The 27869-nt window shown below is 40.2% G+C and overlaps 1 protein-coding gene across 2 annotated transcripts; it reads left to right on the top strand.

The window, feature by feature from the left end:
* Window positions 1-253: 253 nt before the first annotated feature.
* erc2 (ELKS/RAB6-interacting/CAST family member 2) lies at window positions 254-27311 on the top strand. Of its 2 annotated transcripts, XM_055221739.1 has the most exons (20): window positions 254-362; window positions 3404-3439; window positions 3531-4213; window positions 10366-10800; window positions 12783-12857; window positions 15338-15493; window positions 16321-16488; window positions 16913-17080; window positions 18024-18161; window positions 18234-18374; window positions 18635-18775; window positions 19545-19580; window positions 20952-21154; window positions 24234-24345; window positions 24420-24580; window positions 24657-24804; window positions 24987-25601; window positions 25894-25959; window positions 26030-26191; window positions 26264-27311. In XM_055221739.1, the coding sequence occupies exons 1-18, from the start codon at window positions 305-307 to the stop codon at window positions 25918-25920; spliced, it is 3501 nt and encodes a 1166-aa protein (XP_055077714.1). In that variant the 5' UTR covers window positions 254-304; the 3' UTR covers window positions 25921-25959; window positions 26030-26191; window positions 26264-27311. The 2 variants fall into 2 exon arrangements, with proteins under 2 accessions (XP_055077714.1, XP_033823048.1); XM_033967157.2 differs by lacking the exon at window positions 19545-19580.
* The last annotated feature ends 558 nt before the right edge of the window (window positions 27312-27869 follow it).

The raw sequence follows: 27869 nt of genomic DNA on the forward strand, positions 1-27869 counted from the left end.
GTAGCTAATCAAAATGGACTCTTGCATTGATTTCTGTTCAAGAGGTGAAATAGTGGCGGGGTTGTATTGCTGTCTCCATTTCGCTCGCCCACCCCCTCCTCAGGCCAGATGCTACTTCATCCACAGCGTCTACAGCGGCGTGCGTCCGCGGCTCCAGTGACGCTGAAATGGTGAGGAGGAGGAGGAGGAGGTGGAAGAGGAGGAGGAGAGGAGGAGGAGGAGGAGGAGGAGGAGGGAGTGCGCCTGCGTGAACCAATGACAGCGCGCCGTACTGAGCTGGAGGAGAGAGGCTGCCGCTTGGTGAATGGAGGCGACGAGATGCTGGCTACCGTGGCGGACGTCGGGATTTAACATCGACAAAGGTATTTCTGTCATGGTTTAATGTGAAGAAGCTCGGCATCATACGAGTCACGTGGTCAGACAGTTTCGCGCGTGTCCTTCGGTTTGCGTGATGTGGTTAAATCACAGGAGTGCTGTCGGTAATGGGCTCGTAGACACAGCTGGTCTGTACGAACACTGGTGCAACCGAGCGGTTTGACTTTCTGAGAAGCTGCCATATAAAGGGGCAAGGGAAACTGTACACTCATATGTGGCGAAAGGTCTCCTTACATACGTTGAATGGTACACCTAATTTTATTGGTGCGTTCAGGTGCTGCTCGACCGACGCACTGCACGTCTAGTCATCGAGAATGAAGGCCCAGCTGTCAGTGGTACACCCGTGATAATGCATGCGCTCCATACAGTCCATATCACCTATCACAGCCTATACACATCTATGAGCACTGTGGACACGCGCTCTTCATGGAACCTTTGGTTGACATGCTGTATTTATGTGATGTGGTAATAGAATTCGTCTTTGGGCTACTAGATATTGAATCGTAAAATATCTCAGTATCTGAGTAAGATATCTCAATTACTGAGTGGGTTATGAGGGGAACAGTCAGGTGTTCTTCTCTAGCCCACAGCTGAAGTGGGCTGAACAGGCAGCGTCAGGGCTGTGTAGTAGAATACGTGATGAGGAGGAGGATGTTGCATGTGTTTCACCGCTCTGAACCGGTTTCGGGTCTCCAAATTACAAATTGCTCTCCATTATGAAGGTTAATACACGTGGCGAACAAAAGGACAGGCATGACAAAACCTTTCAGAAGAAAAAAGTCTATAAACATATAAAGGTATGTTTATAAGAATCAATTCGAGCCACAGCGGCAGTGGAATGGGAAGCAAAATGTCTGCTTCCTGCCTTTTGGAAATGTCACAGCGCATCTCAGTGTCTCGCGTGCACTCAGCAGCGCCTGTGGTGGCTCTTTCAGAGCAGCTGTATCCGCACCACTGCCTCTCAAAGTAGCGCCATAAACTGACTACAGTGCCATCACTGGTTTGGCCTTTGTTTCTGTTTTGAAGCCCAGTGCAATATGGGAAAGACCTGTAATAGCCCAGAGCTTATATATTAACGATTATGGCCAGATCTCGTTGGTAAATGATCAAATATGTCACGCCTAGATGTAACTGAGGTTTTAGGAACATGAGTATTAATTGTCTTGCCTTTGGAAAAGAGGTTGGAATCATTGGGGGAGTGTAGAGATCTACAGCAGCTCTGTCAGCTTGAAAAATGCAAGGTCTTGCAAATATGATCACTTTTTCTGGATAATATGATATACCACTATTCTGAAGTAGAGCCTTGTCACACTCTGCAACACACTAATTATCTAGCCTTTGTTAAAATGATTTGAATTCACAATATTAATCTGGATTTGACAAGTCTTGACATGGTTAGATAAAATGTCTTATGTGATGTAGAATATATTTCACTGGTTTTAAGACATTTCTGTCTGGTTACACAATAAATAACAATTGTTATGCACAGTCATTCTTATTAATGTGTCTGATATGATAACACAACTTTCTTACCCTTTTTTGAAGGCCAACTATATTGTGATGAGGCAATGTCCAGATCATCACAACAGGAGTCACTGGTGCATTAGGGGGCATGGGAAAGCCAACAACTTCTGAAAATAAAAGAAAAGAAGCAGAGAAGACTCAAAGTTCTCTCAGCTTTGTATTTCTTGGGTGTTATGTCCAGCCCAGGTACTTCAGCTACATCAATGTCAAAAGACACTGAATGAATGTGTCAGGAAGGATGAGGAATTTGAATTAATGTTTTATTACAGTTACTAAATATAGTTCTCCATACGCTTTCATCTCCCATGACCAGATCATGGTCTCTCCACTTGAGAGTGAAACTGTATTAAACAGATAGTAAGTTTTTTTTATTTTAAATCACATAAACCAGACCTATCTGTGTCTAGTATCGCTTACTGTCATTTACCAACGTTTACTTACTGTAATGCTGGTTTATTCTACATTATAAAAACACTGGACATGGCTAAGTTGTTTATGTTATATATATAATATATTATATATGTTTTGATTCCAAAGACGTTTATCCAATCAGAAAGCAGAATAAGCCTCACATTTGGGTTGCCCTTTCAGTGCAGCATAGTGCAGTCGTTCATGTGTCCTTTACATGCAGGCTAAGGAAATAGCAACCAACACTTGTGATTTGTTAAACTGCAAGAGCACAGGCTACATACAGTTCAATTAGGCAACACAACTGAAAGAGAATACCAAAGTTGTTACCAAATTAATGTTGTACAATGATGTGTTATCTTTTACTCAATACAAATACATCCTTATTGAACATAGTCAGTTTCCCCACACCTTTGTAAACGTGTGCTGTACTTCAGTCAGTTAGAGACAAGTGCCTCTATTAACCCTCAGAGTATCCATGGAAACTGAACAGAAGCAGCAAGTGTCATTAAAAAGAGAATTGTTCACTTTGACTTTGGAGCCAAAAATAACACAAGACACCTGTATGTGTGATGTCCATAAAAACAGCTTAAACTTAATACAGAATACACATTTACCATAATTTGTGGGGCTGTATGAATTTATTTGTTAAAATAATAATTGCTTGATACCATCCCAGTTGACCAAACTTCTTTTTATTTATTAACTTTTTTTTATTGGGGTTATCAAAGGACCACAGTCGAAAGGAAAAGACATGGAGTAAGTTAGCTGGACGTGAGTTTCATCTCCCTTTTTACATACAAATATGCGTAGTACTTTTGTATACATAGTTGTCTTTGCCTTATTAATGTGCCACCGCAATGTTCAGGCTTTTTAACATGAAATATGCTTGACTGATTTACATGGTCAAAATCAATTATAGCTTTAAAATTTGAAATGTAGCTTAATTTGTAGGATGGAAGACTGCAGACAGCTTTGTACAATACAATTTTATAATGCATCCTTCCTCTTTGTGGCTTCATTAATTATGATTTTTAACTTGTTTTTTTCCATTCATTTAGGTTGCATACACTAACTGTCCCTACTCTCTCAACAGGTGCTCTCTGCTGCTTCCTGGGGTTGGACATTGATGGTACATTATTTCTGCTGATAAAGACATGAAGTAAGCTGCTCATGTGTGCTTCACACAGTCACAGTCTGATTTTTACGTGTCGCTGTTAAAGGACCTTATCAGGAGATGTACGGCAGCGCCAGAGCAGTAGGCCACATTGAGAGCAGCCCTGCCCGGTCACCGCGGCTGCCCCGCTCCCCCCGCCTGGGCCATCGGAGGGCCAACAGCGGAGGAGGGAGCAGTGGTGGGGGCAAGACGCTCTCCATGGAGAACATCCAGTCCCTCAATGCTGCCTATGCCACCTCAGGACCCATGTACCTGAGTGACCACGAGGGTGTGGGCTCCACTGCCACATACCCCCGTGGTCACATGACCATAGGACGGGCCAGCCGCGCCATGTACGGAGGGCGTGTCACCGCCATGGGCAGCAGTCCCAACATCGCCTCAGTTGGGCTTCACGGGGACATCCTGTCCTACAGTGACCTGGGCTCGCTGTCCATGTTACATGCACACCACCACCACCAGGGGGTGCCCTCTGCCCTGCTGCGACAGGCTGTGCGGAGCAGTGGGGGTGAGCTGCTGGAGATGCAGGCCCAGCTCAGGGACATGCAGAGGGAGAATGAGATGCTACGCAGAGAACTGGACCTGAAGGACAGTAAGTTAGGCTCCTCCACAAACAGCATCAAGAGCTTCTGGAGCCCTGAGCTGAAGAAAGAGAGGATCATGAGGAAGGAGGAGGCAGCACGGACATCCATACTGAAGGAGCAGATGAGAGTGACTCATGAGGAGAACCAGGTGAGAACTGCTCAACTCAAATCATTCACTCATATCTGTCCTCATCTCCTGTGAATGAAGCCAACCCTTCTCAAATGTTGCAGTCAGTTCAGTTTTAGAGGAAATGTGAAGGCCTTTCTGGAAAAAGTTGTGTTCATAAATATTTAACTCACTATCTGCTCAAAAAGTGCTTCTCAGATTCAATTGCAGAAGCCATTTGGTACAATCCAGATAAATGTATGACTACAAGACATCAAATTATCATGATAAAAAAAATCTAATAATTTTTTTCTCAAATAAATCACTTGTTTGAGTGTATTCAAATATAGGGAGCAATGTAGTAATGGCCCAGTTCAATCACAGCTGACAAAAGATGGCACAAAGCTCAGACACAATTATCAAATTGACTTAAACACTGCTGCCTCAGCCTATGCGTTTATTTATTCTTTATTCACCCTGACTTCAATTACAAATAACTCTCTCTTGATGTTCATCTAACCCTCCCTCTATTATTTAGTTTAATTTATTCTACACTCAAACTCAGTGTATGTCCGAAATGTCTATTGACTCTTCATATTAATTAATCAGTTCATTCATAGAAACATAGAAAATAAAAACAAAACATCATCATGCGGTTTAATGTTAAATGTATAACTGAAAATTTTAAGGTACAAGTAAAGCTTATAACAGCAGCACATGTTAATAAATAATTCTATAGCTTTAAAACATATACACTCTTGATATTTGGATTCAGGCCCATGTAATTAAATGGTATTGTTTGGTGAAGTATACAAACGTTGTGTGGCATGATGCAGCAAATTGCACAATCCCCCTTGAAGCGATCTAGCAGTGTAAGGGTAATTTCTGCCAGCTGCTTGTGGTCTATGCGCCCGGCTGTCTGCACTTCTGTCCGTCTCCCTGAGTGATGCCGTCACACACACACACTCATGCACACACATAGCGTCTGAAACTGTCATTACTGGAGCAGCAGGCAATGTCGCTGCAGTCTCAAGGTCAAACACAAGACCACTGTGACTGTCTAAAGTCAGCTGGTCTGCATTTGTTCTCATCTCAGCTATCTTCTCACGTGAATAGTCAATAATTCACTGTACTTGCGCTCCCTGATGTGTGCTTTGTTTGTTTGTCTCGGAAGGGTAGCCATGTGCTAATAGGAAATATGTCAAGCGATTAGCCTCACAATAAGCATAGGTGAGTTAGACAAACATGTATGCTTTTTATTACTTGAGAAAAAAAGATGTAGTGGGGAAACATACAGTGGATAGTTGTCAGAATTAATTTTATTTTGTGAGTTGTCATAAATATATTGCATATGCAAGTGTGCACTGGTGTACACCTGCCCACTTCAAGACCACATTAGTAACTAACCAAGGCCCCATTCATGCAACTCATTCATTCAACTACTAACAGCATTTGGTTAAAGAAAATGGATGACAGTACTGTAGGGTAGTGTCTTGTCACCCAACTGTAATAGAGGCTTGCAATCTCTACATATCCTCCCTGTAGGATTTTTATCTGACCACATTTAGGGAAAAAAGTGTAATAAATTGGTGGGACAAGACATAAATCTAACAAGACATGGCATGGCTAAAGATAGGGTAGGTCAATTTATTTGTAAAACCAATATTTTCTTTCTTCACATTTCTTGATATTTTGATCTGCTTGTATATGAAAATACCATAGGTTATACAAACCTTTTTATGCATTGTGAAATATAAATAGCTCATAGTAAACTGCAAAGAATATGTCCATTTAATTTGGTCCCCTTTAAAGCCCATAGGTGCTGCATCCTCTTGCAACCTCGAATATGAAAAGAGTGAACAAAAGTAATGCCTATAGAAAGAGTGCCTAGGGAAAAATTACATGCTCTTTCAGCCGTGACACAGACAAGGCAAAGGCCATTTATAGCTTATCACTTTTTCAATGCTACTTATTACTCACTGTGAATCTGTGCATATTTTTAGTCTGGTTTTAACACTCAGCTCAGCTCAATATGCTAAACCCAATATGAAAGGCTTGCACTGCGAGCCTCAGTCTCTTTGTACTGAATACAAGAGAGACTCCTTTTATGCCTTGCCTTGTCCGTCCGGGTTCGCTCTGACTGTGCCCTGGATGATATTTATATCTCTCCTGGTGGGGATCATTAATGAAGTATGTCGGCTAAAAAAGACAGATGTGCTACATTATGGGTCCTCTAAGTCTTGGTTTAGGCCTGTGGGACAGCCTTACATAAGCATATTGTTATGGTGGGATGATCATTTGGTCACACCCATTGGGCTTGTTGAGAGAGTATATTGGCTTTTACTAACAGAGCAAAACTAGGCCAATTATCTTGGTACAGGCTGTAGGACCTGATTAGCCTCACTAAATGCCTTTTCTTTAGTCTGGAAAAAATGGTCACGTTTGATTTCCTATTATAGCTTTTCCATTGGAAAAACAGCCCAAAGAAATCAATGGTTTGACTGGTAGTCATGCCAGAGAGCGATTGACTTGTCATTCATTCATCATCTTTACTTTAGTTCTGTTCTGACTTAAGATTGGTCAGTTACTTGTGCAGCCGTTCTTCCTGCAAAGTTATCATGTAGTAACTAGCAGGATAAAATATTATACAGATAATTGTAATTTGTCCAGTCACAATGCCACCAAGTAGCTTAAAGAGATGTTTTTTTTTAACTTTATGTGACTTGTTTCATCTCAAATATGCTCAAACTTAATTATTTGTTTGATGACCATATCACTGTCTGTTTGCAAATTACATCATTGTCATATGAACTTGACTGGCTTCGAAGTCTTAAGCCAGAGTGAACTGAGAGCAGTGGAAGTTGGAAAGAGTCTAAAGCAACACAATGAGGAATAAAATAACAACTACACTACAACTGGACTTTAAATATTGGTCATTGACAGTGTGGACCCTGAAACCACTGAAATCTAAAGCTGTAGCATATCCAACTGACTCATGACCAAAGCTGCTCAGCCTCGCTGTCGGCTCTCATCAACGTACTCCCCAAAATACTGCCTGATCGTCTGTACCCGCCCGGTGTGTTCTCTGCCTTTTACCCTCACTGAAAGCAGTCGCAGGTCACACTTCAGTGAGCAGTAAAGACAGAATACCCTGGGTGAATAGGGATGGGAAGTTTTTGTCTATGGCAAACTGTAATATGAACCCTCATGTGCACTCAGTATCTGGCGCATGGATTTTATTTTTTTCAGTTTGAATCAGCTGTTAGTATTCGACCAGTTGGTGTTGGCAGACTTGTAGTGACATGTGTAAAGCAAAATTGTTAGGAAATAATATTAATACATCTATTTCTTATTTCTATTTATTATTATTATTATTATTATTATTATTATTATTATTATTATTATTATTATTATTATTATTATTATTATTATTATTACACATTTTCTTAGGAGATGTAGTGAATATCGTGTCATCTGTCCATTAGGGCTGCTAGATTAAGGTACAGATCATAATCACTATTATTCGGCTCATAATTTAAAATTCAATTTCTTTTTCAAAATTTAGTATAGAAAGTACAAAAATAATATAATTTATTAATTTTGTGACACACAAGATAAACAATTAAAGGGAAGGTAGGCTTAGCTTGAGGTACCTTGTAGATGCTTGCGTCATTGTCGGGAAGCTCATCTCTCTTGAGGTGTGCTGACCACCAACACACGCCGTGTCAGGGTGAGTCAGAGATGTGTCCTGTGAATGAAAAGGACATTGATTTGTTAGAAACAGCTTGTTAATCATTTAAACCACCAGTGTCATTATGCAAATGTAGTGTGGGGGCTTGATGGTTAAGTCTAGGGAGGTCAGTGATTGAAGAGGAGGTGCTGGGAGGAAAAATGCTATATGCAACCATCTAGACAAACAAGATCACTGCAGCATGTGTAATAAATGGTAGGTTAAGTATATGGCCATGCAGTTTTTTGTGTTAAAGTGAGAAAAGTGCAAACATTTTAGTGTATGCTTTAAAGCCGTTTTAACAGTGAGGCCTAAATGTTGCATACACCTGAATTGAAAGAAACAATATGCAAAATGACATGAACTAAACAGTAGGGCTGGTGCAAAAAGTAAAACTGAATTAAATTGTCAGCAGCAACGTGATCAACTGAGCAGCGACAAGCTTGGACAGAAACTCCTCTGTGTCAGTCATCTGCAGACTAGTTGAACCTTTTGAAAAATTTGTGGCTACATTTGACGTGAAAGTAACAGATTTCACTCACCAGACATTTTGCGTCAAAAATGATGCACACTCAGAGCAGATTGCAGATCTATTATTGCAGCATGTGCAAACAGTGTCCTCTAGTGGTGAGAAGATATATGCACAGGGTGTTGTTAATGTTATATATATTAAGTCATTACAATACAACAACGTTAATAGTATAGTGTCACTTTCAATTATTATAAGGCAATATTATTATTAACAATAATTAAGGCAATAGTTAAGGCATAATTTAAGCATGATATGAAATAATAAATAATAGTAGTAGAAATAATAAACCTATTTCCTAGTTAATGATAATGAATATAAATGTTGATCAAATTATAAAATTTCCCTAATTTTATATATATATATACATACATACATACATACATACATACATACATACATACACACACACACACACACACATACTAAACAGGGTATTTCTGTAGATTGAAAACGTCTTTAATGCATCTAATATTTGATGCCTAACTGGTTTACTTGTGAAGATAAGGCCTTTAGCACAAACACAACTTTCCAGGAGGGTTATAAACCATAATAAATCCATTGATACATTGTAAATAGTGTAATAACAGCCCCTACCTCTGGGTGGTGCTCCTATAAAGCTTAAGTTGGCTGGTGTTGGCCATCCTGTGTGTTACTCATGCTCTGACGCTGTGTTTACCATGCATCTGTATTTTCTGTTCATTCTGCCCATGCTCTGCAGCTGCTGGATGCCCGCAGGACTAAGGTTTGTCGCTATGTTTGCACCACGTGTTGAGTGCACAACATACCGTTAGCCTCAGTGTGTCAAAATGACTCCCTCTCTCCCATAAGCCCAATAGGGAAACAAAGTACTGTACTGTGAACCCTTCCCTCTATCCTCAGTGAGCACCATGAGAAAAGACTGGATACTTTGTCCACCTAAATCACCAAATCAAATGTGTCTGCTAAGCTTCTGTTGTTACCCCTAAAGTCAATTTGAAATGACTAAATAATGTTTTGGACAAAGATTGATTTTGATATGTACAAAAAGATATTACAGGAACTATCTCAATCAATCTCTGCCAGAAATGTGGCCCTAATATTAGTTTTCCTATTATGAAGGCACACAGTTGCCAGACATTTTCAGTAAAGGTCATTTCCAACCATTCATATTCACCGCAAAATGATCCAAATTATATTACTTTCACCACGGAAAAACTATAAACATAGATTTTCTGAATTTGCAGCCATTAATACACTGCAAGTGCTCAAATTCAACTGTTCTCAACATCCGGTACAACATTATGACCACTTGTCTCACATTTGGCCCAACAAAATTTTATTACAGCAACTAGTAGAATTGTTATGCTCTTCTGCAATAATCGTAATTGACCCTGTTCCTTTGGACCATTTTTGATAGGTCCTGACCTCTGCAGAACATTTGGCACTTGTCAAACCCATTCTAATTACATCATTTGCACAGCTTTTTGGTTTCTAACTTTCTATCACATGAACGTTAAAGACATTGTTCACTTGCTACTTTATATATTTACTTATATTTGTTACTTTATGCTTTCCATCTGTATTATTCACTTCACCTGTGAGTGGTCATAATGCAATGTCTGAATGATGTAAATGTAACTTTTATTTGAGACCATTGATGATGTTGTTTAAATGAGAATTTATATCTGCTAAATTAAATATTTTTAGAAATGCTACGAAACATTATCAAAACTTGTAGCAGTGTAAGTGATCCAAAATTAAGTCTGCTCCTTAAAGTAGGAGCATTGTTCTATGAAATGGACTGGTCAAAGGGGTGACAGGAAAAGTAAAAGTTGTAAATTGCTATAGAGATGTTTAATGCCACATCAATGCATGCATCCTTAACCTGGGTCTGTATTTCCCTCAGACTTGTGTCTGTTGCTGTAAGTTTGAGCCAAGTGTCTGTGTGTCCAGCACCTTCAGATGACCATCCAGGCCCTGCAGGACGAGCTCCGCACACAGAGAGACCTCAATCACCTCCTGCAGCAAGAGAGCGGAAACAGGCCTGGATCAGAGCACTTCACCACCATCGAATTGACAGAGGAGAACTTCAGGAGGCTGCAGGCCGAACACGACCGGCAGGCCAAAGAGCTGTTCCTGCTCAGAAAGACCTTGGAGGAGATGGAGCTGAGGATCGAGACACAGAAACAAACTCTGGGGGCGAGGGATGAGTCTATAAAGAAGCTGCTGGAAATGCTGCAAAGCAAAGGGCTGCCTCCAGGACCAGGAAGGGCATCTGAAGAAGAGGAGCAGGAGCGAGCCAGGCGTATTGCAGAGGCAGAGGCTCAGCTCGGACACCTAGAGGTCATCCTGGACCAGAAGGAGAAGGAGAACATCCATCTCAGAGAGGTACTCAAAGTATGACATTTTTAAATATATTTTCAATAAATGTTCAAAGTCATAGTTTTGCAGTTACATTCATCTATTTTCTTTTTTGTTCTTTTTTTTTAAACCAACTATTTGGTAATATCATCTTCATATGAGTAGATTCAAACAAAGATGTAAAAGCCTATATATATATATATATATATATATATATATATATATATATATAGAGAGAGAGAGAGAGAGAGAGAGAGAGAGAGAGAGAGAGAGAGAGAGAGAGAGAGAGAGAGAGAGAGAGAGATGTCCAGTTGGTTCACCATCACCATTCTGTCAGTTTGTATCTGGAAGTCCCACAGGATATTGGCTCGATCATTCTCCACTACCTTTGGAGGTGTTTCCCACCTTGATCTTGGGGTCTCCAGTGTGTACTGTGTACAGATGTTTCTGTACACTATGACTCCACTTGGTTATGCCGCTCCATGTATGCTTTCCCTGCAGCATCTTACACCCTCCAGTTATGTGCTGGATTGTCTCAGGGGCCTCTTTGCACAGTCTACACCTTGGGTCTTGTCTGGTGTGGTAGATCTGGGCCTCTATCACTTTGGTGCTCAAGGCCTGCTCCTGTGCTGCCAGGATGAGTGCCTCTGTGCTGTCCTTCAGTCCAGCTTTGTCAAGCCATTGGTAGGATTTCTTGATATCAGTCACTTCAGTTATGTTCCGTTGGTACATCCAATGCAGGGGTTTGTCCTTCCATGACGGTATCTCTGGCACCTCTTCCAGCACATCACTGAGCACATCATCTGTTGGGGCCTTGTCTTTAATGTACTTGTGGATTTTGGATGTTTCATCCTGGACTGTTGCTCACACACTTGCTAGTCCTCGGCTTCCTTGCGGCTTGTGTTCAGTCTCAAGGCCCAGAGAGGTACCTGAAGCACTGGAAACAACTGGCTTGGAGCCAAACAAAGGCTCCAAGCCAGCTGTCTAAAGAGGTACACAGACAAATAAACTGTCTGTTCGCAAAACAATCACCGGAAGTGTACGCTCAATGGCAGGGTAATACTGAACTGGAAAAGTATATGGGAGAAGGAGGCATCACATAACAGTGATGCACAGTGGCTGGTGGCTCTGAGAGAAGACCACAGCAACCTCCCTGAACAGAATCCAGTCACCGTCACAGTGGCAGACATCCAGGAAAGAGTCTCAGGTACAACTATCAGCCAATAAACTGTCTCTCCACAACATGGACAGGCATCATCGCAGCTAAGATAAGTGGGCACACAGATCAATACATGAGCACAGCGCAGAAGTGCATTGGCAAAGATACCAATGGAGCCAAACACCAGCTCCTGGTAGACCGAACAGTTGCCCAAGACTGCAGAACCCGCAAGACCAACCTGTGCACTGCCTGGATTGATTCCAATAAAGCATAGGACTCAGTGCCACACTCATGGATCACTAAATGCCAGGAGCTGTACAACATCTACAGGACTAAGAGGCTTCATTGCAAACTCGATGAGGTTGTGGAAAACCATCCTTGGGGTGTGTATGTGTATGTGTGTGTATATATATATATATATATATATATATATATATATATATATATATATATATATATATATATATATATATATATATATATATATATATATATATATATATGGCATGTTTCAATATCTAATAAGAACAAGTGAACATGTTTTAAAGCTTTTCAAGCAAGGGATCATGAGCAAAGTTTGGTTTTGTTTGACAGTACTGTTTTTCATGCTATATATTATTTTGTACAGCCAATACATGTTTGTGTTGTGTGAACATTTGCATGGTACTTTTACACTACAGTCCCTAGAGGGCAATGCAGTACTGATCTAAATAACTTCTGTGTCTTGTGTTTTAATGTGTCTTGTATTTGAAATGCATCTTACCATGACAAAAAGAGTAGTGTGGATACAATGACACTAACAACAAAGAAAACACTGCATAATATAGACTTTTTTATATGTTTCTGACAGGAACTGCACAGGAGAAATCAGTTGCATCAGGACCCGAGCAAAACCAAGGCACTACAGACCATCATCGAAATGAAAGTAAGAACTGCTAAAATAATCCTCTCTATTGTTATGCTTCCATTGTATTTTTTGTCTTATTAATGGCCCAGTTTAGAGACATACTGTATATTGTTTATATGTGCAACAATGTTTGTTTTTCTTTCTGTTTTTTGTTTTTGCTTGTTTTTGTTCACATGTTAAGGTTCAATATTAATTCAACCCCCCTGCTCACACAGAATTGTACAGAGATGTTTTAATGTTGTGTTTCACAATGAAAGTTGTATCAAATTGAAACCGTTGGATCCATTATTAGACTCTGCTCTTGGTTTTATTACAGGTGATGATTGAAACCCATCACTGTATTCTCTATGAAAAAGTTGGATGGGTTTGAAATGTATCAGGGACTACTTCAAAAGAATGCCAGAATACCTCACCGGCTTGTTAATCATTCATCCTGGAACATTTAATACCAGATCACATGACTACATAAGGCTATGGACTAGCTGCACCAAAACGGAATTGGGAAAAAGGGTTTTTAGTTGTTTCGCTTCACAAAAATTTCATACATTTCAAGGAAAAACAAAACTGAATAAGTTGGTCAAACAATCGCAATTCAATAATCTGGTAACAAACTTTTATACACACCTGCACTGGATTTTTTCGGTTTGTATTATATTTTAAACAGGGCGTGCATGAAAAAGAGAGCCCAAGTGCTCTCACTGGGTTTCCCTGTATAAATAAAGATAAAGAAAGAAATCTCTTATCGTGAAAGTCCTTACGTCATTATGAGTGATTAGGGAAGTGGATAAGGAATGACAATGTGGTTGTTTTGCACACATTTTACCATATCATATAATCTAGAAAGTATTTTATAGTTAATAATTATAGTTTTACAGTTAATTTGGAAGATTCTATTCTATGTTGCTCAAGGCACAGATATGGCTATACACAACGAGACTTATGGCACTGTATTGTATGAAACTACTATACATATGTAGCATGTGTTATATGGTTAGAAACCCCACCCAAAGCAATCTATGCATGTACTTTTTAAGATGCTTTTCATAATTTAGCTTCCATCCTCTCATTGCTTCTGGTGCAGCTCTTATATGCAAATCAGTGCACTGCTAATGTTGCTTGAACTGATCTATGGTCGGGGGTGAACCATACTGTTGTGTAGCGGCTGCTTCCATACTCTGCTGAATCCACATCAGCCCACTGCAGAGGCCTGACATCACTTCCTCAAAATAAATCATGACATCATCGCTGAGCTGACATGGCCCTTCACTGGCCTCAGATTGGCGCTTGCCTTTGCATCCTCCCTCCTCCCCTGAGCGTGATCATGTGACCCCCTTTTTGTGCTGGTGTCCTGATGAGTTCCATTTAGCGCGAGGATAGGAAAAACCTGCCTCTTGGTTGGTGTGTGTGTGTGCAGGAAGCCTCTCTCCGTCTGTCCCCATCCCAGTAGTGTCCCGCTGCTGATAGAAGCACAAATATCCCTCCCTCCTCCCTCTCTCCCCTCATATGCTTCCCTCTCGCTCGCTCCTCCTCACTCACCAGAGACAGTACACCGCAGCTATATAGCCTTGCCTGCCTGCTGCTACCATGGAAACAGGTGTGGTTGTTTATGACAGTAAGAGTGTGCTAGTGTGCAGAGACATGGATATAGAAGGCGGTAAAGAGCAGGATTTACTGATCAGGTCGAAGGGCCAGTGATTACATGTGGATGGAGTAAAAAAAATTTGCCCGCTGTTGAAAGGTATGGTGCCTTGTATATCTGTTGCAGCCATCTGACTATATTGATGTTTGTCTCGTACATGGGGAGGTAACGCAGTGGCAAGTGCATGTACATGTATCTAATGCATTATAACCCCACAATCCTATCTATTATTATAGGCCACTCCTGTCTCCATCCCTGTTTGCTATATGTGTATCCCTGGTGGTTCTTTGTATTGGTGGCGAGTGGTCCGGCCCTGCTCACACCCACAAGTTCACAAGTTCAAAGCCACTAGAAGACAGAGCAAGCTTGCACTGTGCCCCCGCTGTAAAAGAGAGATGGACCATGGCTAATCTTAAAGACGTTGTATTATTTATTTAAAAAGCCGTGAAGCTAAGGCTACAGCAGCACTCGCAGTTGCAGTCTTGAGCTTGTGTTCTGCATTGATCTGCAAGAAACTACTGCAAAAGCTACTTTTCATCTTCACCCTCAGGCTTGGCTGCTTCACACTGGTCTACTTTCCTCTCTCTACGTGAGCTTAACATCTCCAAATGGTGACTAATCTATAGATAGCTAAGGAGCTAGCCTTTTGATTTTTACTGATACTGCAGTTATTACCAGAGAGTATTCTCTTGATCCTATGTAACAATCTATCATATTTGTTTTTTATGTTTACCTCACTGATCATACCTTAGCTTTTGCTTGGTTCTTCCTATTTTAGCTTACTAACGGTGTGTTGATGAATATCAACTTTTCAGCTCTGATATGAGGTGTGTCTGCTCTGCGTGTGTCTTCTGTGCAGGATACCAAAATTGCCTCCCTGGAGCGCAACATTCGAGATCTGGAAGATGAGATCCAAATGCTAAAAGCGAATGGCTTACTGAACACTGAGGACAGAGAAGAGGAGATCAAGCAGATGGAGGTCTATAAGAACCACTCCAAGTTTATGAAGACTAAGGTACATAAACATTTGTGGTGCAATCAACTAAACCAATGTGCAGAGGGCTGATTATAGTATGAAGCTACTGTAATGTTTAGTGAAACAGAAAAATTCAATTAGGTCAACTGGACAAAAGTTTTAGAGTGAAGACACTCATCCGTCAGTTCTGATGGACATTGCCTTAAATCTATCTGAAGGGAGGAGCTACTGGTAACTACTTTAGTGACATCTGCAATGTGTTTTGTTGCCAGCTATCAGGGAGTGGAGTGCCACATCCAGGCTACTCAAATGAATGACTAAATGTGCTGATGCATGCTTTTCCAAATGCAGTCGCAGTATCTGAAGGTGCAGGTTAAAGACACGATTTCATGCATATGAATTTAGTTCGGGGGAAAAAGCATAAATAGGTCAATATATAGAACATCATGTATTTATATTATGTGGCTTGTTTTGAGTGATAATAAGAACAGAACATGCTTGTAAAAGGTAATGAACAAATGAGTATTTTCTGTTACAATGTTTAAAGGCATTAATTCATCTCATTCAGTTGAAGTATGTATTTATTGATCTCTTATTGGTCTCTGTCTCTTTTCTGAAGCTTCTATGTTATGTTTACATCCTCTTTCTCATATGATTCTCACATGTTTTGTTATACTATTTTTAGACTCCTTTCATCAATCATAAATAGATATGATGTATAATATATGACAAAAAGCAGGAGAGTCCATCCTAAATGCATTTTTAATGAGAGAAAAGTGTGTTGATGAAATAATGTCCAAGCGACTAGCCCCTACAAGACTCCATCATTCACTTGTGATGATGAGACCGATGTTCCCTTGGTGCAGATTGACCAGCTGAAGCAGGAGCTGTCGAAGAAGGAATCGGAGCTGCTGGCTCTGCAGACGAAACTAGAAACTCTCAACAACCAGAACTCAGACTGCAAACAGCACATCGAGGTGCTCAAAGAGTCTCTCACTGCCAAGGAGCAACGCGCTGCCATCCTCCAGACTGAGGTGCCACTCAAATACAGTTTCAGGCTAATCCATAACATAATATATATTATGTTTTTTGGGGGGATTTACTGTAGTACTAAAATATCATGCATAGATCATTATTTTACATTTTGTTAATTTTAAACTGCAGACCGGTGGGCAGAGATAGGGATTAGATGCCAACAGATATTTTTGAAGCACTTTTTAATACTCTTGACAAACAGAATTACTCAAACATGCATGAAACAATCAAAATACAACTTAAGAGTTAGGTTATGATGAGGAAACACTGTTATAACATGGTCAAAATCTCATAATAAATACTGAAGAAATGAAAGTGTTGTACATATTTGTTCCAAGAGTTTTCTTTTAGCTAAGACATTATTGCTACAAATTGTTACTATTCTGTTAAAGATCTACAAGCTTGTATTTGTTCTTACTTCAGGTGGATGCTCTCCGCCTGCGTCTAGAGGAGAAAGAATCGTTCCTAAATAAGAAAACCAAACAGCTGCAGGACCTGACCGAGGAGAAGGGGACACTCGCGGGAGAGATCAGGGACATGAAGGACATGCTGGAGGTCAAAGAGCGTAAGATCAACGTCCTACAAAAGAAGGTAGGGCTGGATGAATAGTAATTTTTAAACCCAAGAATATTTCCATTTTCATACATTACCAAAATAGACTAACAGCTAAGCCAAACAAAAGCAAAAAAGCATTTTAAAAAATGGGAGCACAAAAATCAACTGTATGGGCAGCATTGTACCTGGAAATACACTGTTGGAACTCCATATGTATTCAAATAATGCTAATAAATAATTTTAATTTGACCACCATGTGTCTTAAATGAAGCCTCTGAACCACAGAGTGTCTGGTGTCTCTGGAGGGGGAAAGTCCATAGAAAGAGCAGATATTTCTGCCTCAGTGCCTCTGGTTGTACAGGCTATAAATAGTATTACTCTCTCTCTTCCACCAGACCAGCCTTTTGCATTTTGGCTTTCATCAAACCTAATTTACCTTTTACATTAATCTCTTTCATGTAAATTTATCCTAAAATCTGACTCTTCTTTTTAAAGCATTCAGCATTTAATCCACCACCTGTTATTGTTTTGTCTGGAATGTTCCACAGTATAGCATTTAACTAGTATTATAACTTGCAGGTGGTAGACCCTCCACTTGTGCACCTTTGCTGTTGGTTTATCATGTTGTAAATAAATATTGTAAATAAAATGTTGGTTTATCATGTTGTAAATAAATGTAAATGTTTTTCTTGTTTTTTTGATACTATATTCCTGAATAGGTCATGAATGAAATGAGGATTTATTACCATTTAATTTATGATACGCTCCTTGTATACAGTCAGTGTATATATGCAGTGTAATCTTATTAATTCAAGTTTTGTATTCATATGTGGGATTACATATAACCTGCAATGCACAAAATACAATGTTTGTAAGAAGCTTTAGGCATGAGATAAATAATTTAAGTTGTTTCCACACTATTTCAGATGTACGTGTGCCAGTCAGTTGTTCACTAGTGGCTCTCCTCTTCCTGTCACAGATTGAAAATCTTCAAGAACAGTTACGTGACAAAGACAAACAGCTGGGAAACCTAAAGGATCGCATCAAGTCCCTCCAGACTGACTCCAGTAACACAGACACTGCCCTGGCCACCCTGGAGGAGGCGCTGTCCGAGAAGGTACTGCCAGACCAACATACTATGTAATTTGGTATTTTTATCACATACAAATTGTTTTTTTGACTGAATAAGGAGCGGATTATTGAGCGTTTAAAAGACCAAAGAGAGCGGGAGGATCGTGAGCGTCTGGAGGAAGTGGACTCTTATAAGAAAGAGAACAAGGACTTAAAGGAGAAGGTCAACAGTCTACAGATAGAGCTGACTGAGAAGGAGGTCAGTGTCCAGGCAACACCACTACTATTACTATTACAATCACTACAATTACTAAACCTACTACGATTAATACTATTGTAATAATTAACTACTGTTACTAATGTTACTATGGCTTCTACTAATGCAAATGACAAAATACTATTGCTGCTTCTACTTTTCTTGCTTTTTTGCTAGCTTTATTTTAAGTAAAAGAAAAAAGTTTTTAAACTTTAAACAAGCTGGTGACTTTGTTCTCTATTGTATTCTCTACTCATCCACAGTCCAGTCTAATTGATCTGAAGGAGCATGCCTCGTCACTGGCGTCCTCAGGCCTTAAAAAGGATTCAAAACTCAAATCACTGGAGATTGCCATTGAACAGAAAAAAGAAGAGTGTAGTAAGTTAGAGACGCAACTGCAAAAGGTAAGACTAACATTACCTTTACATTTTTTTCATAGCTGTGTTTTTGTATTGTAGGGTCTTTAGGGTGCACTGCGTAACTTAATGTAACTTTACTGTTGGAGTGTATACCACCTGCTTATCTCCATGTGTATATAATAACATTTGCCCTGAATATTCCACAGTATGGTATTGAACTTATCTATCTCCATGGAGAAGAGTAGCTGTCTCTTAGAGAAGAAAGGTTATGCAGTGCACCTCATAATATATCAACAAGCTTGCACCAGAAAATAAACGGTGTATTGTTCTCTATGGCAAAAAGGAGAGGTGTGTCGGTATAAAAACATATCATGAAAGTTGCATAAAAATGATCATGACTTAAATAAACCCAACACGTTTGTTTAATATACATATTATTCACACAATAGCTGATATGCTTTGTAAAATAGTCTTTTGCTGAATCAGGAGTAGTCAGCAGGTTTACAGAAAAAGGCACAGAAAAGCTCATAAAACCATTTCTTGCATATCTTAGTTTGGCTGATGTTGCTAATCTGCAGTGAGCCAAAGATTTGAATGTGTCTTATATGAAAGACAGTTAATTAGGATAATAGCTCCCATCATGCACTAGGCTTGCTCCTTGGCAGCTGCAGCTCAGTCTGACCAATGCAGGAAGTGGACAGACTATTAACTATATCTTTCATTCATAATCCATATCTTGGTTACAGTTTTCAATTTTCACCTGCAATACAATTTCATATTACTACAACATTGACTCTTTTTGTCCATAACATAGCAAGCTGAGCATCTATTCAGTCACTTGAACAGTCCTGTAAGTCCCTGTAGCAATCTCTTTAGGCATAATGCACACTAGCATGAAGACACTGTGTTGTTTACAGTGAAGTGGTGATTAAGCACAGCAGGTTTGCATTCACTCTTCCAGCTGCATGTACACTGCACTGTTCTGACTCTGACAACCTCATAAATTATGTTACTATGGCACCAGCACGACAACATGTTTGAATCAGCTAAATATTTGTATTATGTGTGAATTTTGTTGTTACTGTGTTTGATGCCCATGTTGTATAACACTAGTTATGGACATATAAGCTAAAACTGATAAGACTTTTTTGATAGATAATTGGCGCTAGGTGACCTTTGAACATTGATGCTGTTACTATATTGGCCTGGCTTGTGTTGCTTATCTTGTTTGACAGTAGCTTTGTTGGTTTTGCATGATGCCATAGTGCATGGTACAAATTTGACACAGGTTCTCTAGTTTCTTTTGCTATTATGTTGATATATATACTCGTCCTAACTTGTGCGCACATGTGTTACAGTGGTTGCAAACTTGGAGCATTTTGCTTGTTGTTACTATAATGGTTTGTCAACTGTTGCAAATTGTTGATTTGAGTAATTATTAGGGCTGATCAACCTATCGCAATCACATCAAAATCACAGCATAAGATTGTCCTCTGCAAAGAACAAAATATTCAGTCTTTTTATAGAAAAATCTTGTATTACCAGTTTAAACATCTGCAAACATGCTTTGTTCATGCTGAAGTTTTGGCACTATTGGCACTGTGAGCAGAATCCTACTTTTTAAATACATATCAAGACACCAGTCCTTTCTAGAAAAATGCAATTTTTTACACACTGTTGACTCATCACTGTGTTGTAATAAAACTTGACCAGGGGCAGTGGGACAGAGGGACAATTTGTGAACAGTATAATAAATACATGAATAGGCAATGTAGAGCTGAACATGCACTTGTGGTGAAGGTCTCGGGTTGTTCATATTTACAAAGTGTTAAAGTCAGTTGAAGTCTCAGAGGGCTGCTAAATGGAGCTAAATAATTGCTCTGTTAAAACTAATGACCCAGCAGGAGCAATAATGCCCTTGTCCACCACATTTGGCTTGCAGTTTTCATTGAGAGTTGAGAGGGTTAGCTCATATAAGACAGTTATGGATGGCTGTATCTTGGATTTATCTGGGTATTATCTAGTGCAATGGTTCTCAAACATCTGACACCAAATACCATACCAGAATATATTTGATCTTTCGAGTTCCATCAGATCTAAAACTGAAAAACTGGCGTACATCTAGTGGTACATGTACCATAGTTTGAGAACCAGTGAAGTAGTGCTTTACTGTATTATATGCTTAATATACAAATGTATGTTTGTTTATGTTTGAATACAGAAAGCCCATGAGGTGGAGCATCAGACAGGCTCAAGAGTAAACACAGAGTTCTCAGACCGGGTGAAGCTGCTAGAGAAGGAAATGAACTTCTACAAAGATGAGGCTAATAAGGCTCAGACGGAGGTGGAGCGACTGCTGGACATTCTGAGAGAGGTGGAGACAGAGAAGAATGACAAGGACAAAAAGATCGCCGAGTTAGAAAGGTACTTTGACATGTGATGATGAAGATATATTCAGATCATTCAATTTCACACCCACCGCAGCACCATAATGTGAAAACTACAACATGCTAATTTAAAAAAAACACTTTGTTCAACTGTAAAATATCATGCTGAAGATACTAACAGTGTATTAAAAGCATTTTTAATTCACAGACAAAATTAATTTCCAAACACCAAAAGACTCTCTGTCAGAACAAGAAACAAATTAAGGCTGATGTCTGTTATTATGTTTGTGTAATCCCTCATTTGTCCAGGTCTGATCCATAGTAAAAGCCAAAAATAAAATCTGTCAGCTGGGCAAAAAGTTGTAAGAGTGAAGACGTTTCGATGCTCATCCAAGCTGCTTCTTTAGTTCTGGTCAGATTACTTATTGGACACTGCCTTACATCTGTCTGAAGGGAGGAGCTAAGTACACTGAAACTGAAAACAGCTATTGTTATTTTCAGTTTCTCCCTCCCTCCTCCTCGCCTGGCCGATTTTTCTTGTTTTGTCTGATTTTTCCTGTTGTTTTGTTTTTGTGTGTAGGCAGCACGGTGGCTGAGTGGCTCATGCCTCACAGCAAGAGGGTTTGGTTCAATCCCCGGGTCGCCCAGGCCTTTCTGTGTGGAGTTTTGCATGTTTCTCCCCGTGTCTGGATGGGTTTCCTCCGGGTACTCCGGTTTCCCCCATCAACCAAAACATGAACGCCCTTCGAGACAACTGTTTTTGTGATTTTAGGCGTTACAAAAATAAAATGAATTGAATTGAATTGTTTGTAGGCTAGGTCTATAGGGCTACTCTTAAGTGTCCACTGTGCCTGAGTCATACTTAGCATATTCATTCAGCTCTTAATGAGTGTTTTCACACCTATTAGCATCCTGGCTAGCCCTATTGTTTTCCTTGTCTGCACTGTTTGCTTTGGGTCTGATGATGGAGTTATAAATGGAGGATAGATGATGTCTAAGGCCCCCATTACTGTTCAATGAAGGATTGTCTTTCCTAAAAAAAAAAAATGCTTCTTTACCTCCCCTCTCAAACCATTTCTTTTCTTTGGCTAAGATCTGTACCTCACTATTTCCAAAGGAGTGGTTAGTGGCTTTGAGATGGAGATGTACGGTGAACTGGGGTCTCGAGGAGTTCTCGTGACGGTGTTGGTTCATTCTCTTATGGAGGAGTTGTTTAATTTATCCAATTTAATGCTCACTGCAGTCTTCGCTACACTGAATGGAGTAGACCAGATTGCCTTGTTTATGTCTCCCGGTTTTGTCCTTGATGAGCAGTGAAACTTCTTCACTCCTACAACATTTTGTTCAGTTTTTACTTTTGGCTTTTACTATATCTGTCATTATGATTTAATTACATAGGCGCTAATAGAATCTGCTCCTTCTTTACCATCTTGATCTATATACTGTCTTTTTCTGTTTGTTTTTCTTTTTGTGTTTTGCCCATCTGTCCGAATGTGTTGTACAGTCCCCCTACCCTCAACCCTCGACACCCTCCTCGCCCCAGTGGCAGAGCGCCCCCCGACCCTCCTCCCCCTGAGTCTACTGCCCCACAGCACATAGGGGGCATGGTGTGGGGCCTGCTGGGAAAGTGAGTGCTCTGCCCTGGCTCTACAGCTCTGCTACATGAGCTCAATATGTGGATGCTGCGTCTGGCTTAGCCCCATTGGTCTAGTCTGTTCTGTGCTCTTCACTTAGAGAAACCCTGACTGCAGAGGCCTGTAGATTCCAGCTTGTTTTCCCCAGCATGTCTTTGACATTATTTGAACTTTCTATGAAGAATTGTTGGTCAATCTGTGAATTAAGCATGTTTTCAGATGCATGTAGCATTATAAGCTGCTGAACCAGAATCAACAGTTTTCTTGTTTGACTGAGAATCCTAACATTTTATAGTTTGCTGGAATTGCTTATAAGAAATGGAAAATTGTAACATTTATATAGTGCTTTTCTACCTTCAAGGCACAAAGTGCTTTACATTAAGAAACCACTCACCCATTCAGACACCAGTGTATGGAAACACTAAGGGGCGAGGTTGGTTAAGTGTCTTTCCCAAGGACACAACAATAGCATTCAGCTGTGAGAGCTGGCAGAACAACACACCTTAGATACAGGTTTTCCAAAATACAGGTGATTATGTTATAGACATGGGGTTATTTTCTTTGGTTGTACTGTTTGCTTGTGAATAATATGAACAGTAACAATGTACCTAGTGGTAGGAATCAAGAGTACTTGTTACTTAATGGGAGATGATCTGTAAGAATTACATAAAGTACTTAATAAAACATAAAACAAATGATTAATACTGTATTACCGTTGCAAATGTGTCTTGTGTAAGACTTGTGTACGACATTTTGAGCATGTATGCCCAAATTTGCCGCAATTCCACCCCTTTCACACCCACTTCTTTCCTGTGCCTCAGAGTCCTTATACACCATCTCTGCCCTGCTAGAGGACTGCATGACTGGACAGGTCTACACATGCTTTTGGTGTAATGCTGAGGATGTCATTGGACCAGGGTTTGCCTTGTGTGGTGTACACCCATAACTGACTTCTTGTTCTGTTATTCTCAAACTCACCTCCCTGGCCTCTTCTCCTATGCTATGTCCCAGCTGAGCTGGCCCTGTCTGACTGCATGTCTGTCCCAGGCTGCAGCAGACTGTCCTAACACAGATGCACCATGTGTGTCTGTGGCAGCTGTTACAGTGAGCCCAGTGTGCTGTCAGTGAGTGCACTCTCCTCTAGTCATTTTGTACTGTACTGTATGTCTTTTTATTTTATCTTTCTAATGTCTGTTTCTTACTTTTCTTCTTCTGTGTATTCTGATTTCTTTGGTTTTACTTTATCCTTATTTTTCAATTTCCCTGTGGGCAGTTTAGCTCCCAGGTAAGTGCCGTTACTACAGCGCAGTGGTGCCCACCTACTCTACATTTATCACTGCACATCCTCTGACTGAGGAATGCAGTCACATTTTTAGATGCTTTTGTATAACTTGGAGCTCTTTAATGAATAAACACAACACATGGTCTACCCCAGACGTCTGATTAGTGATTTGAAATACAACTCTAAAATGTATTTTACAGACAAGGAGGAAAAGACCAAATTAAGAAGGGTACAAACATCAAACTGGGGCCACAAGGAGACAAGAAGGACCCCCGAAAAGACAGCACCTTGGATGGTGGTCATCACTTAAAGGTGGGTCCATCATAATCATCATTTTATAAGTGATTTTTTCATTTGTGCATTTGATAACAGTAAATATGATTCAGTTGGAGGATCTGATGAACACACTGGAGAGGACAAGGCAGGAGCTGGACGCCACAAAGCAGCGCCTGTCGTCCACACAACAATCTCTTCAGGAGCGCGACACGCACCTCACCAATATGAGACAGGAGCGCAGGAAACAGCTGGAGGAGATCCTGGAGATGAAGTCAGTCAGCCTCAAATACACTTAGCATCAGAGTTGTTATTTTGAACTCAAATTGCATAATCATAATTATTTTCAGACAACAAGCTCTGCTGGCTGCCATCAGTGAAAAAGATGCTAATATTGCTCTTCTGGAGCTCTCTGCCTCCAACAAGAAAAAAACCCAGGAGGAGGTGATGGCCCTCAAGAGAGAGCGGGACAAACTCATGCACCAGCTCAAACAGCATGTGAGTAACTGCTTATGTAATCCCTTTTGTATAATGAATATCTCACAGGGTGTACATTCATTCTGTTTCCAAATACTTAAACATCTTGTATATTCTACACACATTACTGGACCCAATTTCAAATTAAAATTCAGCATCCTTATATAAGTATTGTGTTTGTAATGATTCTCCTAATCCCATAGACTCAGAGCAGAATGAAGCTGATCGCAGACAACTACGAGGATGAGCAGTACCACCCCCACGGACCTCACCACCCTCAGCAACAGCCACCCCACTCACAGCCACAGCCCCAATACCCACATCCCGGGCACCCCCCACAGCCTCAGTACCCCCACGGACCCCATTCTCAGCACCCGCCAGGACCCCAGCCACACTCGGTGCACCCACAACAGCCACAAGCACAGTACCCACACCCCGCACATCCACAGCAGGCGGCCCAGCACCCACAGGGGCCCATACCACATCAACAGCACCCACGGCCACCTGGACCACAGCACCCACACGTTCAACACCCACAGCAGCACCCACAGCAGCACCCACAGCAGCACCCACAGCAGCACCCACAGCAGCACCCTCCACAGCACCCTCAGCAGCACCCTCACGGACACCCCCCTCCTCAGCACCCACACGGACCTCCGCAACAGGGACCCCACCCCCAGCACCCGCACCCACAACAGCATCCTCCACATCCGCAGCACCCACACCATGGGCAGCACCCTCGGCACCCATCTCCTCACCATAGAGGAGGTCCACAAAGAGGACCACCCCACACTGGGCACCGACCTGCCCATGACCAGGTCAGACTACTATATGTACGGCAAAAAATGCAAATAGGAATTTTGTGTAAAACAGCAAATTTTGTCTCCTAGAAAGTCAAGTGTAAAATAATGATGTACATACATAATAAATACAAAAAAATATATATCACATGTAATGTAGAGAGTGAGACTGAAAACTAAGCTATGTGTGTTGAATTCATAGGCTCACGGTTAAAGTGTGTGATTAATCAAAGAAATGTTCCTGAGATCCATGCTGTTGATGTAATATTTGTTTCATTGTTTTCTATGCTGGTGAACTCTATGACAAAAGGATGATGAGGAGGGCATTTGGGCATGATTCTAACTGCAACAACCAAAACTTATGTTGTTATGAAGGGTAAGCTATATTGTTTTATTATAGATTTATATTTATTTACAAGTTGCTTTTAACGGTTTCCTATTCGCAGATGATTCAGTCACTACTGGGGGAGCAGAGCCATCACATTAAAATACAACCAAACATTTACTACCTGTTTGTTTTATTTTTCATTTATTTTTTATCCGTGCAGCGTGGCCTTGTTTTGTGAGAGTATAAATCTCACTCATGCAGGAAGCTGGCAGCTGAGCAGGTAATTATTCAACTTTTAATTCTGTTTTAAATATAATATTAGCATATTTTAATGACATGTTTTCATTTTTAGGAAACAGTACACGACCACTCCAAACAACTGTTAGGACTATTGCTTTGGCATGTCATTGGAACAGCCCTTTCTGTTGGCTGTTGCATGCTGGGATCTTGAAGCAAATGCAGCCCCTCCTGATGCGGGACACCCCAACTGTCTCCACTCTGCTGCCTCACGGTTTAGTTTTACATTTATTTCTATTGAGATTATCATTGTGTTGCCTTGAATTATGATTTCTCTGGCTCTGATTGGCTCCCATGCCTGACTTACTGCCCTGCTGACAACGTATTCCTGCTTCTCATAGTGTGCACAGTCAACATTGCCATTTTATATCTTTATACACGTTTTTATCATGGCCCTATTATGATTGCTTTTTATGAATGGTATTAATGACTTTTAAATCACAGACTGGGATTAGCTGTCAGTGGTCTTTTCATTTTACCTCATTTAAAGACGTAGTAAAACATTAAAAAATAATCTATGCAGATGACAACATAGAGTAAATACATTTCACATTATTATTTGTGTCATTATTTTTTCTGCCTGGAGAGCAGTCAGTAATTATTCACAAGTCCAATTATTTTGTGACTATGCACCTATGCACCTCTCCTCCGTGTTGCAGGAATTTTTAACTATTGGTGCTTCTGCTGGTGCTTACAACTAAAAGGTGTCAACAAGATCTGATCCAAAACCTCTTTTTGGAGGGATTTGACCCCACCTTGGGCTAAATAATAACAGACTGCTATGTATATACAATCAGAAAGGGAGAACAGTGTGCCATGAAAGATACAGAGGTGCTGCTGCTATAAATGCAAATGTAGGCTATAATAAGGAACAGGTGATGTTTGTTAGATGTTTAATGCAGGTCTGTTCAGTACTGACACTATCCTGCCCGAGTACGTCTAATTTTCTAGAAGTAGTCATGTGTGAACTCCCCAGACAACATAGTGACTCGTTTTATTTTCTTCTTAACAAAGTGGCCTGTGCCTCGTAAAACTGTAAACAAAATATAATAGATATGCATATATTATAAATATAGAGAGAAATCTATATAGTGTGTCTATATGTGGTCAGAAAACTGTTTAACTGACAGATTTTTTATATATATATATATATATATATATATATATATATATATATATATATATATATATATATATATATATATATATATATATATATATATACATACACATATATGTTTTGCCTCATTGTTTATTTTCTAACTGGCCAGAGGTCAGTGATATTTTAAATGTGATTTTTTTTTTTTTTTTTTTTTTTTTTTTTATATCTCAGCAGCAGTAACATTCCCTGTCTGAAAATTCAGGACAGCCAAAAATCTAGAAGTCTATAGTGAGAAAGTACAGCATATCCAATCTAGACGACATTAGTACATTCCTTTTTTAAGATATTTGTTGATGACCACCTGGCCTGTGGTACACTTCTGCAGCTGACATAAACAGTAATTTCACTATGTCCGCTGCACACGTTTGGTCATGAACTTGCACTTGTGAGTGAGGACTATCACTATGAACAATCCCAGCGGAGGTTTGAATAACTCTGTCCAGATGCATTATGAGTGTTTGTTGTCTTTGTTGTCTCGTGAACCGAATCAGTGATGTAT

Source organism: Periophthalmus magnuspinnatus, chromosome 5, assembly GCF_009829125.3.
Source record: "Periophthalmus magnuspinnatus isolate fPerMag1 chromosome 5, fPerMag1.2.pri, whole genome shotgun sequence".
NCBI lineage: Eukaryota > Metazoa > Chordata > Actinopteri > Gobiiformes > Gobiidae > Periophthalmus > Periophthalmus magnuspinnatus.